Source organism: Panthera tigris, chromosome A3, assembly GCF_018350195.1.
Source record: "Panthera tigris isolate Pti1 chromosome A3, P.tigris_Pti1_mat1.1, whole genome shotgun sequence".
Lineage (NCBI taxonomy): Eukaryota > Metazoa > Chordata > Mammalia > Carnivora > Felidae > Panthera > Panthera tigris.
The window spans coordinates 59,146,130-59,158,278 of record NC_056662.1 but is presented as its reverse complement, the minus strand read 5'-3'; the positions used below and the strand labels follow the sequence as shown (position 1 = coordinate 59,158,278).

At 40.9% G+C, this 12,149-nt stretch overlaps 1 protein-coding gene across 2 annotated transcripts in view; it reads right to left on the bottom strand.

Moving 5' to 3' along the window:
• LONRF2 (LON peptidase N-terminal domain and ring finger 2) overlaps positions 1 to 3,832 on the bottom strand; it is a 45,592-nt gene extending 41,760 nt beyond the window's left edge. For both annotated transcript variants that reach the window (XM_015544572.2, XM_042981178.1), the window contains exon 1: positions 3,151 to 3,832. In XM_015544572.2, coding sequence (XP_015400058.2) covers positions 3,151 to 3,832 — 682 coding nt within the window. The remainder of the gene's footprint in view (positions 1 to 3,150) is intronic.
• Between the last annotated feature and the right edge of the window lie 8,317 nt (positions 3,833 to 12,149).

The window sequence follows — 12,149 nt, the reverse complement described above, 5'->3', positions numbered from 1 at the left end:
GATATGTTTTTTGTGTCTTAAGACAAAAAACAACTGCCTAATAATCATGAAAATATTGTATGATTTTAGATATGGGATTATAATTTCCATGTATGGTGTGTAGTGGGCATCTAGGTTCATTTTTTTACCAAATGGATATGCAACAGACTTAGACTATTTAAAAGACTTTTTCCCTCATTGAATTCTTTTGGCATCTTTGTAGCAAACCAAGTGACCATGTATGTGAGAGTCAGTTTCTATGTGTCTAAACTTGGGCCAATACAACTCTGTGCTAGTTACTGCAGCTACATTATAGTAAGTCTCAGGTATCTTACAGTATCAGTTCTCCAGCTTTGTTACTTTTCTTCATTATTGCCTTGGCCATTCATCAACTTCCACCAAAACCCCTAGCTAAAATTCTGACTGAGAATGCACTCAATCTATAGTTCCATACGCACAGAACTGACATCAATACTGAGTTTTGCAGTCTGTGAAAATAACATATGTTTCCATTTACTTAAGTCAATTGTAATTTCTCCCAGAAATATTTTGTATTTTCAGTGTAGAGGTCTTGAACAACTTTCAGATATTTCAACATTTACTCCAAAGAATTTTTGTTATATAAATGGGCTTTCTTTCTGTTTTTTTTACTAGGTATATATATCAGTGATCTTTCTATATTAACCTTATAGTCAACAATCTTGATAATTTGCTTATAATTTCTAACAGTTCAAATATTCCTCTGGAGTTTCTACGTACTCCAGCATGTCATCTACAAATAGTAAGTTTTATTTTTCCAATCTTAATACCTTTTATTTTCTCATTGTACTAGCTAAAATCTTAATACAATGCTGAATGAATGGCAGTGATGGCAGGTGAACACCCTTGTCAACCTTTTCCTTCAGTAGTAAAACATTCAATATTTCATCATTACAATGGTTGCTACAGATTTTTGTATATACTCCTTAACATTAAGAAATTCCCTTTTATTCCAACTTTCCTGAGAGATCCATTCTCTATTCTGTAGATGCAGTGAATTACACTGGTTGATTAATAATGATTAAACATTTGACAATGATTAAATAATGACATTTTACTTGACCGTGATGTGTTTTAAGTGTATCACTGGATTCAATCTGCCAATATTTTGTCCCCCCTACCCCCCCCCCCCCAGAGGTAACCACTGCCCTTACTTCCAACATGCTATAATAGTTTTGCGTATTTGGACTTACAAAAAAATAGAATCAGATCATAAAAATGCCTTTGAGTATGGCTTCTTTCACCCAACATTATGTTTGTGATTTGTCCACATTGTAGTGTGTGTGTCTGTAGCCAGTTTACTTTCTTTCTATATAGTATTAGAAAAGGCGTTTATTCTCTTCTTACTTAGCCATTCATTCTGTTCTTATTGGACATGTGGGTTGCTTCTACTTCAGGGCTATCTCTAAATAAGGATATACACTCTTGCACATTCTTGTAATTCTCTCAGTGCACATATACATGCACCTTGTTGAAACTGCTTGGCCAAAAGTCACATTTAATATTTTCAGATACTACAAGCAATTTTCCAGATGTACAATTCGCAGATCTGCAGTATATATGATAATCCTCATTTTATCCATCTTCTCCAACAGTTGGTATTGTGATCTTCTACATTTCCAGCAGCTGTTTTTAAAAGTTCTAGATTTCCACTAATACAGTTGCCACTAGCTACATGTGGCTACTGGGCAACTAAAATGGGACTAGAGGAACAAAGTTATTAACTTTTTAATTAATTGAAATTTAAATTTGAAACCTGATACCCTATTGACTAGTGGAAAACTTTTAATTTGGAACTTCAATATGCCAACCTAGTTTTTCAACTCTAAATATTAAAAAATCTAAGTATAAAGCAAGTATTTCTGATGAAAAATTTGTGCCCAAATTGGGGTGGGCAGTGCATGTAAAACACATAATGCATTTGAAAGGTTGGTTTAAAAAAAAAAAAGTAAAATCTCCATCATTTTTTTATATTGAAGGTATGCTGAAATAGTATTTTGAATGTTTAGGTTTAAAAAATAGTGTTAAGACAAATTTCATCTGCTTCTTTTTACCTTTTACATGTGACTACTAGAAATTTAAAATTGCATATATGTGGTTTACACAGTATTTCCACTGGACAGTGCTGTTCCACCTTGCACGTGCATGAACAAGATGGACAAAAGTTCAGAAACATGCAGCCATATTAAGGTATGGAATATACTGGCTGCAGAAATGGTACACAGTATTTTTTTACATAAAGCAATTCAACTGTTCTACTGCAACAAAGCATCTCCCAACTTAGATATAGGTGTGCTCTCAAAAAGGGAAAACCTTAACTCTGAATTTAAAATAAAATGGATGAGTACAGCATACAAGACTCTTAGTAACAGAGATTAAACCAAGTCTTCTTGGCCAGTGATTTAAATCACATACAACCTGTAAAAAAAACAGTGAAGCCAAATCACCCTCCACACACACTTCACCCCAATAACTGTCAATAGAGCATATGGCAGTGGGAATCAAATACGATGACAGGAAGTTTGGTCTTTTAAATTACATATTCTTAACAGGTGGGCTGGAGTGGGGGGTGGGTAGGAAATCAGAGATCCTTTGTGCTGGTCACAGATTTCAGTTATTTTTTTAAAACTTAAACACACACACACTAGTTAATGTAACTAATAAGCTAATTACACGACATCTAATGCCCTTTGAGAGAGAACGTACAAGTAACAAAAGCAGAATGGAAGGCGATCCTTCCTGGATTCATTAGCTGAAACCCCCAGAGCAAATCCTTCCACATCACAAGGCAAAGGTCCTAGTGCGCCTCTAGGGTGTTAGTTATTTGCACTTTCCTGCTGGACAAGTAAAAACACTAGGTCATCCTCCCACTCCTGGACAGCTGAGATGGGAGTAAAAGACAGTCCTGGCCTTACAGGGTTACTCAGGAAGGCTGCGGAGGTACCGGCTGCGGAGGTAAAAGACGCAACCAGCGGGGTGCACCTGCCCTCTGACACCAGCCACTCTGGGTGCAGGTTCATCTTACCACCTTTATCAAGAGAATAATCCCTACACCTGAACAAAGCTCTCCACGCCCACCCCTGCAGTCGACAGGTGGGCAGGCCGGCGGGCCAACTCCCAAGGCCGACTTACCTAGATCCAGAGCCTGGTCGCACCTGAGCAGCGCGGCCTCGGGCTGCTGCTGGCGCTGCAGACTCCGCGCCTGGCCCGCCAGCCTGCGCACACGGCACTCGGTCGGAAAGCACTTCTCCAGCAGGCCGCTCAGCACCACGTTGACTCGGCGCGCCTGCGGCCGGACAGGCCCGGACTCCACGCAGCGCTTGCACACCGTCAGCCCGCACGGCAGGGTCACCGGCTTGTGGAGCAGCCGCTGGCAGCGCGGGCAGCCCAGCAGATCACCGGGCGCGGCGGGCGCCGAAACCGGCTGCTCCCCACGCGGCTCCTCGGGGGCGCGGCCCGGCCCCGCAGCCGGCAGCCTCCACTCTCTCTGGCCCAGGGCGCGCGCGAGGCCGACCGCCAACTCCCCCAGCTCCTCCGGCCGCAGCGCCCCGAGCCGCGCCGCCCCGCGGAACGCACCCAAGGCCTCGGGGAGCCGGCCGGCACGGGCCAGCGCGTCCCCCAGCCGCAGGCACAGGCCGCGGTCCGGCTGCGCCTGCCCGGCCAGCACCGAGCGGAAGAGCTCCGCGGCCATCTCATACTCGCCGGCGCGGAAGGCCTCATCGCCCTTCTCCAGGCGCTTGGCGAAAGACTCCCCGCAGTCGCAGCCGGGGCACTGGGGCGGCGGCGGCGGCGGTGGGACCGGCTCGGGGCTCATAGCCTCGAGCCTGCGGCGCCGTAGGCCCGGACGGGAGAAGCCTAGGCAAGCGGATGCTCTGCTGCCTGGGGCGCGGCGGCGGGAGCGCGGCCGCCGCCTTCTCTGAGAGCCACGCGCGTCTGGAGGCGGCCGCTACGGGCCACCGCGACCACTGGCACGGGCAGGCGCAAGGCTGCGGCGGTGTCCCCCACGCGGCGTGGGCGGCCGGTCCCGCAGGACCACAACCGGACCCGGGCGGGGGCGAGGCAGGCACGGCCCGAGCCCCCCGCGCACGCGAAGCCCCTTCCTTGCCCCGCTCGCTTATGTAACCCAGGCCGCCTGTGAGAACGCGGCGACCCCCTCCCCACGTCCGCGTCTCGGGGCGGCCGGGCGCGTGTGTGCGTGCGCGTTCACCTACACGTGCCCTTCGCCGCGCGCTCTCTTCCCGCAGCCGCGGCAGTGCCTGAAACAGGTGTCCGCGGCCGGCTGGGCGCCCAGCTCTCTCCCGCTTTCCCCAGAGGCCTGGCCGCCGAGACAACCTGTGGCCGCGGTTCAAAAGAGAACCGAGGCAGTTACCAAGCACATCACGAATTTGATTTAGGAAATTGTCTTAAGTGACAGGGAAGCCTGAAGTGGGTACTGAACAGATCTCCAGCAAGCTTCCTAACGGAACTCTGAATTTTAGACTGAAACATTTTAGAACTCTAATTTAGAACAATAGTTTTAAAAGAGAACGTAAAGGAATACCGTGCTAGGTGTTGGGAGAGGAGGGATTTTCCAAGTGGACGTTGTACTGTGCCCTTGATTTAGGAAGCAGAAATATAATTTTTTTAAATGTCTCCTAACGTAGAGTATCGCAGACAGAAGTTGCTGGAAGGAGGGAGTTAAAAGCTGTATTGGTATATAAGCAAGGACTAAATGTTCCTTCTGTGATCACTAGCCAGTTTTTAGAGTACTCACTGCACATAGCCTATTGTCTCCTTATTGTTCCACCGTTTATTTTATGCTCTGTATTTGAATGCAATAAAATGCAACATTCCAGAATCCATATGTTCATTATGTCAAGTCTAAATTTCTTTAAGTTTGTGAGGTTTAACATTAAAACGGATGACTAAAGAAAATATAAAATACCTTAATCAAATCTGGTTTTGGGGAAGGGGAAATGCTTCCTCATCAAGCAAGGAGAGAAAACTAGATCAATTCACCAAAGGGAAAAGGAGACAACATTAGCCAATCTTCAAGTCCTATAATACAAATGCAACATCCCACCACCTCCCATCCCATGAATCATTCCATGAATGATTTCCACCCCCAGCTCTCTATTTTTTACTGTAACAGTTGTAGTCAAAATAGGTTTTGATCTGTTTCTCAATACTCAACTATTCCCAACTCTCTTTTTTATCTACTTTATTTTTTAATTTTTTAATTTTTTTAACCTACTTTCTTTATACAGTAACAATTCACTTGAAAGTTGCTTATTCCACAAATTTACAACCAACAACAAGAAAACTAGGAGGAAAAAAGCTTCTAAATAGTTACATTGGTGCTACAAAGACGATACACTGTTGTTTGAGTGTCTGACTTCCTCTGGCTCACGTCATGATTTCACAGTTGGTGAGTTTGAGCCCAGGTCATGATCTCACAGTTTGTGAGCCCTGCGACAAGCTCTGTGCTAACAGCTTGGAGCCTGATTCATGTTCTGTGTCTCGCTCTCTCTGCCCCTCCCACCCTCATGCTCTGTCTCTCTGTCAAAAATAAATTAAAAAAAAAACATTTAAAAACTTTTAAAAAAAATTTTAAAAAGACGATACACTAAAGATTATGAAACCAAAGGATCTCAGATCCTGTTTGTTCTTATTTTACACAGATTTCCACTAAGAGAACAGAAAAGAGAAACTTGTTGGAGGCATGTGTGATAAGAACAAGAAATGTTTAAAGCAAAAATATTACTTTATTGTGAGGTTTACAGTGTATGTAGAAAGAAAATCCACAAAGGCTAGTAGAGGAGAAACAAAAGGGTAGTTTTGTAAGGTTCTAATACTACATGTGAAATGGTATAATACCACTTGAAGGAAAATTTCAATAAGCTAAAGATGTAATCCCAAAGTGGCCACCTAAATAACACAAATACTTATATATAGCTAAGTGGCCAACAAAGGAGATAAAACTTTTTTAAAACTCTATTAATCCAAAAGAAGAAAAAAATAGGGAACAGAAAACAGATGAGACAAATACAAAACAGAGTAAGATGATAGGTTTAAACTCAACCATATCAATTAATGTTAATTAAATATTAATAATCTAAATACCATGGTTAAAAGGCAAAGATTGTGGGAGCGCCTGGTGGGTTAGTCGGTTAAGCATCCAACTTCTGCTCAGGACATGATCTCGTAATTTGTGAGTTCAAGCCCTGTGTCATGCTCTGTGCTGACAGCTCAGAGCCTGGATCCTGCTTCAGATTCTGTGTCTCCCTCTCTCTCTGCCCCTCCCCTGCTCTCTCTTTCTATCTCTCTCTCTCAAAATAATAAACATTTTTTAAAAGGCAAACATCATCCACTTATATTCAAAGGAAGACCCAGATATATACTGCCTATAGAAAAATTCACTTTAAAGAAAAAGATATAAATAAGAAGAGATAGACCATCTTCAACTTTATCAAAATAAAGCTAGAGTGACTATATTGATATCTAACAAAGTAGATATCATATCCAACAACATGACTAGGAGAAAAGGTGGCCATTTCATAATGATAAAGAAGTACACTGGTCAAGAAGATGTAACAGTGCTAAACACATATGTACCTAATAACAGAATTTCAAAATATATGAAGCAAAAACTGATAGAACCATAAGATTAAATAAATTCATAATTGTAGATGAAGATTTCAATACCTTTCTCCCAACAATCAACAGAATATGTATACTGAAAATCAGTATGACTTGACCAGTATTACCAATCAGCTTGACCTGACTGACATTTATAGAACATTCCACCCAACAGCATAATATGCGTTCTTTTCAAATGCACATGGAGCATTTACTGATATACTACATATTTGAGCCATAAAACAAGTCTCAATAAATTTTAAGAGATTCAAGGAGTGAAGTCATACAACATATGTTCTCTGACCACAGTAGATTGAAAATAAAAACAATAGAAAAGCATCTAGAAAATCCTCAAGTGCTTGGACACTAACATACCTTTAAGTAACCCAGGGATGAATAATTGCATTTCTATATACTAGCAACAAGTGGAAATTGAAATTTAAAAACAATAGTATTTACAATATTACAAAAAGTATGAAAAACTTAAAGACAATGTGAAAAAAAGTATAAGACCTATACACTAAAACTACAAACATCACTGAGAGAAATCAGAGAAGACCTAAACAAATGGAGAGACATACTCTGTTGAAGGATCAGAAGATTCAGATCTTTGATCTATGAATTGATCTATAAATCCAAATCTATCTCAATCAAAATCCCAGCATGCCTTTTTGTAGAAACTGGCAGGCTGACTCTGAAATTCACATGAAAATGCATAGTACCTAAAATGTCCAAAACTACTTAAAAAAAAGAAAACAACAAAGCTGAGTCTTCAAGACTCATTATAAAGCTTTGGAAATCAAGAGAGTGTGGTTTTGGTATCAAAATAAACAAGTAGATCAATGAAATAAGATAGAGATTTCAAAAACAGACTCACATGTGTATACTGGCAATTGATTCTTGACAAAGTCCATTCAGTGGAGAAAGGATAGTCATTTCAATAAGCAATACTGGACTAACTGGATATCTATAGGCAAAAAGGAGGAGGAAAAGGATGAGGAGATAAGGGGAAAATATGAGAAGGGGGAGGAGGAAAAGAAGAGGAAAAACATTTTGATCTATACCTATCATCATATATGAAAATTAACTCAAACTTTATTGACCTAAAAGTAAAACCGTAGAACTTCTACAGGAAAAAATCATAGAAGAGAATCTTTGTGACCTTGGGTCTTATATTTAATAGCAAAATTACGATCCATAAGAGAAACAAGAAAAAAAAAAAAAGGAGATTCTTACATCTGGGAACAGCTCTGACACAGCGGGGCTTCAGTATTACTACAAAGCTAGCCTGATGCTCACAACTAGTTAATGTTGGACATTAAACAATCTCATAAAACACCAACATCAAACAAAGTCGCCCTGAGACAATGATAAAGTGATACAAAAACAAGTTCACTGTGTAACCCACAAAATATTCACCATCTTCATCTCTTCCAGCTAAAATGAGTGATTACTACTCCTTTACCAAATACAGCTTCATCCTTGCTCTGGCTTGCTCTGCCTTTCAATAAGATTGAGTGAGAGATTCTATCACAGAATTCTACTGAAGTCAAAATTACCCAACTAAAGCCCAAACCTTATAATAGGTTCTTTCTAACACCCTCCCTCCAACTCCCCATGGCTCCCCATGGTGAGTGTTCTCCTTCATTGCAATAAGTAATAAACCAAAATATAAATTATAAAGATATAAAATATAGTGTGCCTGATGGTTTGGGGCATCGATGAATTGTTACATTGGATGTATGAAAATTAAGAACTTCTATTCTTCTAAAGTGACAGTTAAGATATGCCTCACACTTGGAGAAAATATTTGTAAATCATGTATCTGGTCAAGGACTTTTTATCAAGTGTATATAAAGAACACCGGAAAGTCAGTAATAAAAAAACACATAACTGAGTTAAAAAGTGGGCCAAATATTTGGCCACTTAACTACTGAAGATACATTGATGAAAAATAGGTACGTGAAAAGATGTTAAGACTAATTAGGAATATCCAAATCAAACCCAAATGAGCTACCACTGCATACCTGCTAGAATGTCAACAATTAAAAAGATCAACCATGTGTTGGAAAAGATATGGAATTTGTTTTATCAAAAGAATTTCTCATAAGAAATTCACAGATTAGGAATAATTTCTTTCATCAAAAGATTATTTTTTTAAGTTTATTTACTTTGAGAGAGAGAAAGCAAACTGGGGAAGGGCAGAGAGAGGGAGGGAGAGAGAGAGAGAGAGAGAGAGAGAAAGGGAGAAACCCAAGCAGGCTCCACACTGTCAGTGCAGAGACCAATGTGGAGGTCAAACTCATGAACCACAAGATCATGACCTGAGCCAAAATCTAGAGTGGAATGCTTAACCGACTGAGCCACTCAGGTGCCCCTCATCAAAAGATAATTTAAATTCAATTAGGTGTTCATAGGGCAAATAGTTGGAACAGGCTATTGATGAAAATTTGAAGATTAATTTTGAAGATACAGTACCACTTGATTCATTTTGGAAAAAGCTTCAAAGTGAATATCCTCAATTCACTGAAATTCCTTCAAAATTTAAAATGTTTGAATTAAAATTACTGTCAACATTTCTCTGCGAGATGGTGTCTCTACTATTAGTGTTATGAAAACAAAATATAGAACAAGATAGAAACACTATCTCCTGCAAATAGTACTGTTGGGAATTTAGATGACTTAACAACTGGGAAACAAGCTCGTTTGTCACCCTAAAAACTTCACATATTAACATACATGGCGGTATTCATTCAAAGGATGCACAGGGGCATTTGAAATAGGGAATCATCACTTCACTCATGAATTATTTTATTTAGTTGCAACTTTTATTTAGTTGCACTTGTGGAACCATAGAAGGTTACAAGAGTATAGATTAATTACCTACACAAATACATACCTTCAGTGAATGTGTACAGTTTTGTAATTGTTTTCTTTTTCCAGGGTTATGTGTGTGCTGATTATATTTATCAAAATGTAATTTTATGTTATACTTAACAATAAGTAGGATCTGTTGAATCTTAATAAAAATCTAGACTTGTATCTTTAGTATTTCCTTTCATTTTCCTGATACTTGTTTTATTGTATTTTACAAAAGTTAATTTATCTGCAATGTAAATTTAAAAATAGTTTGAGAAACACTACAACTGATAATTGTACAAATCCCTACTTTTTTTTCATCCAATCAAAATGGCCATTCTCTTGATGTAGACTATTCAGATGGAATCAACTGATGCTCACTCCTTTCCTTTCCTTTCCTTTCCTTTCCTTTCCTTTCCTTTCCTTTCCTTTCCTTTCCTTTCCTTTCCTTTCCTATCTAACCTTCCCTGGGATATTTGATAGTTAATTCACTGCATTTCTAATTGGTGCTGGATGATTATTTACTTGCAATGACCTAAGCTTAGTAGGGCTTAATCCTCTAGGAGGTTATTCATATTTTCAAGTGCAACTAGTTAACCCAAATGGATGCATGCTCCTCCAGTATTTAGAAGCCCATTTGTCACTGGGCTTCTGTAGCTCACCCTTTTTCTGCATTTTGTCAGAGATAAAAAAAACAAAAACAAAAACAAAAAAACACTTTGGACCCACTGCCCATAGCCAACCCTGTCCCACTCTCAGCTTTACAAACAAAGCTCAGCTGGAACACTGTAAATTCTGCAGTTTAATCCTAGAATCATATATGCTGGTAGAGGTTGAACACGTAATGCATGGAAGCCTGAACCATCTCACTTGGGGGGATGAATTAGAAGAAGTCAATACTCTAAAACTGGTTAAAGAGTTCAGAAATATAAATGAGATGAACCATGAGCCATCTGCACAGGTGCCAACTTAATGGGCAGTGGGAAGACAATTCGGATGACATCGTGGCCCCTCACCATCTGCCATTTGTGCCTGTCTGCCTTCATGAAACGGTGAGTTTGTGTATGGTAGTGATATCTCTCCCCAACAACTCCTAGCATGGGGACTGGACTGTGGTTTGTGCCCAGTAAACCTCTGCAGAATGAGTGTCTCACTTTTCTTAAACCTGGAAAGCCTGAGTGACCCTGGAGCCCTATGGCTGATTTCACTTGGTGGAACATTGGAGCCAGTGGATGAGTGGCTCAGATGCCTGCTCCTGAAGAGTGTCCATTACTAGGAATTTTCTTTATCAGCCTACCCCCTGACACCCAACTCCATACACACATATGCACACACACATACACACACCAGAATATGCTGTGCATTTGACTTTGAAAATCTATAGGGCAGTGAGAAAATGGATTTGTTATCCAAGTGCATTATGTTCAGTAATCTGGACAAAAACATTAGCTTTTCATCTGATATGTTTAACATCATAAACCATCTGGAGCCAATAGCTCCACCTTGCTCACTCACCAAGGGATCTAGGGTGAGCCTCTTTGATCACACCAGCCAAGAAACATGACTCTATCCCCCTTGACAGTTGTCAAGAGGAATACTAGATGCCTGGGGAGTCAGACCTAAGAGCATAGATGCTAGGTCAGGTTTGTGAGCGAGCCCAGCATGCCAGCACATCCACACACCAGCTCTACAAGCAACCGTGCACTAAGGGCCAACCTGAGCTGTCCCCACAGCTGGGACCACAGAAAGGAAGTTGAAATGCTGCAATTAGCAGGTGGGACACTGCAGCATCTGCATGGTCTTCCTGACCAATTCCAGACTCTCACCCCAAAGGGAGAATATTTATATACACACCTGTACTTAGGTGCTTTGATGCTTCATCTCCTAATGAAAGCAAAAGGTCAAGAGCACATCCTTGCTGTTCCCCATTGATAAAAGTCAGTAACTCCCAACTTCTCTCTTCTCTTAGTTTATGGTAAAAATAAATATGAGGAAACAGGCAGAGAGAGTTTGGGCCCCAGAAAGGCCAGTGCCGAGATTTGAATGCTGGTGTTCTCAGCTCTTCACCCCCACTTCTTGCTCTGCTGCCATCTCTTCTCATTCCCAGGACCTAAATGTGTGCAGCTCCACTTGTAGTTGGGACTGTGGCACACCAGTTCTCAGAATGCTCCCTGGCCCTAACTTTCCACCATTCAACTTTGGGCCTGAAATGTAACTCCTGTGAAAATACTTTTATAAGTGCTTTGTTTTACACATTATTTGGGTCTAATCTCATGATCATCTACAAAAATAATTCATTTGCCTTTGGCAATATTTAGATCATATCTTCACATATGACAGTTATTTTTACAAGGGGTAACAACGTGGTTACTGTATGTGGAAAAATGATGACCTAGTTAATGATTTCAAGTGGGCCAATAAGACTGACATATCAATCCAGTGCTTTTAATAAAGCGTTTTATCTCATGTTCACCTAGAAATAAAATTGGGGATTGGTAAGAAATATTGCATTGGAGACATGGAGCTGTGGGGAGAGTGGCAGCCTGGTGATGGCAGAGAAGCTGCCCGCCCATCCTGCACCCCTCCTCCTTTGTAATGCACCTGCCTGGCCATTCCCAAGTCACTTTCTTTCTCACTCACCCTGCGATCTGGCC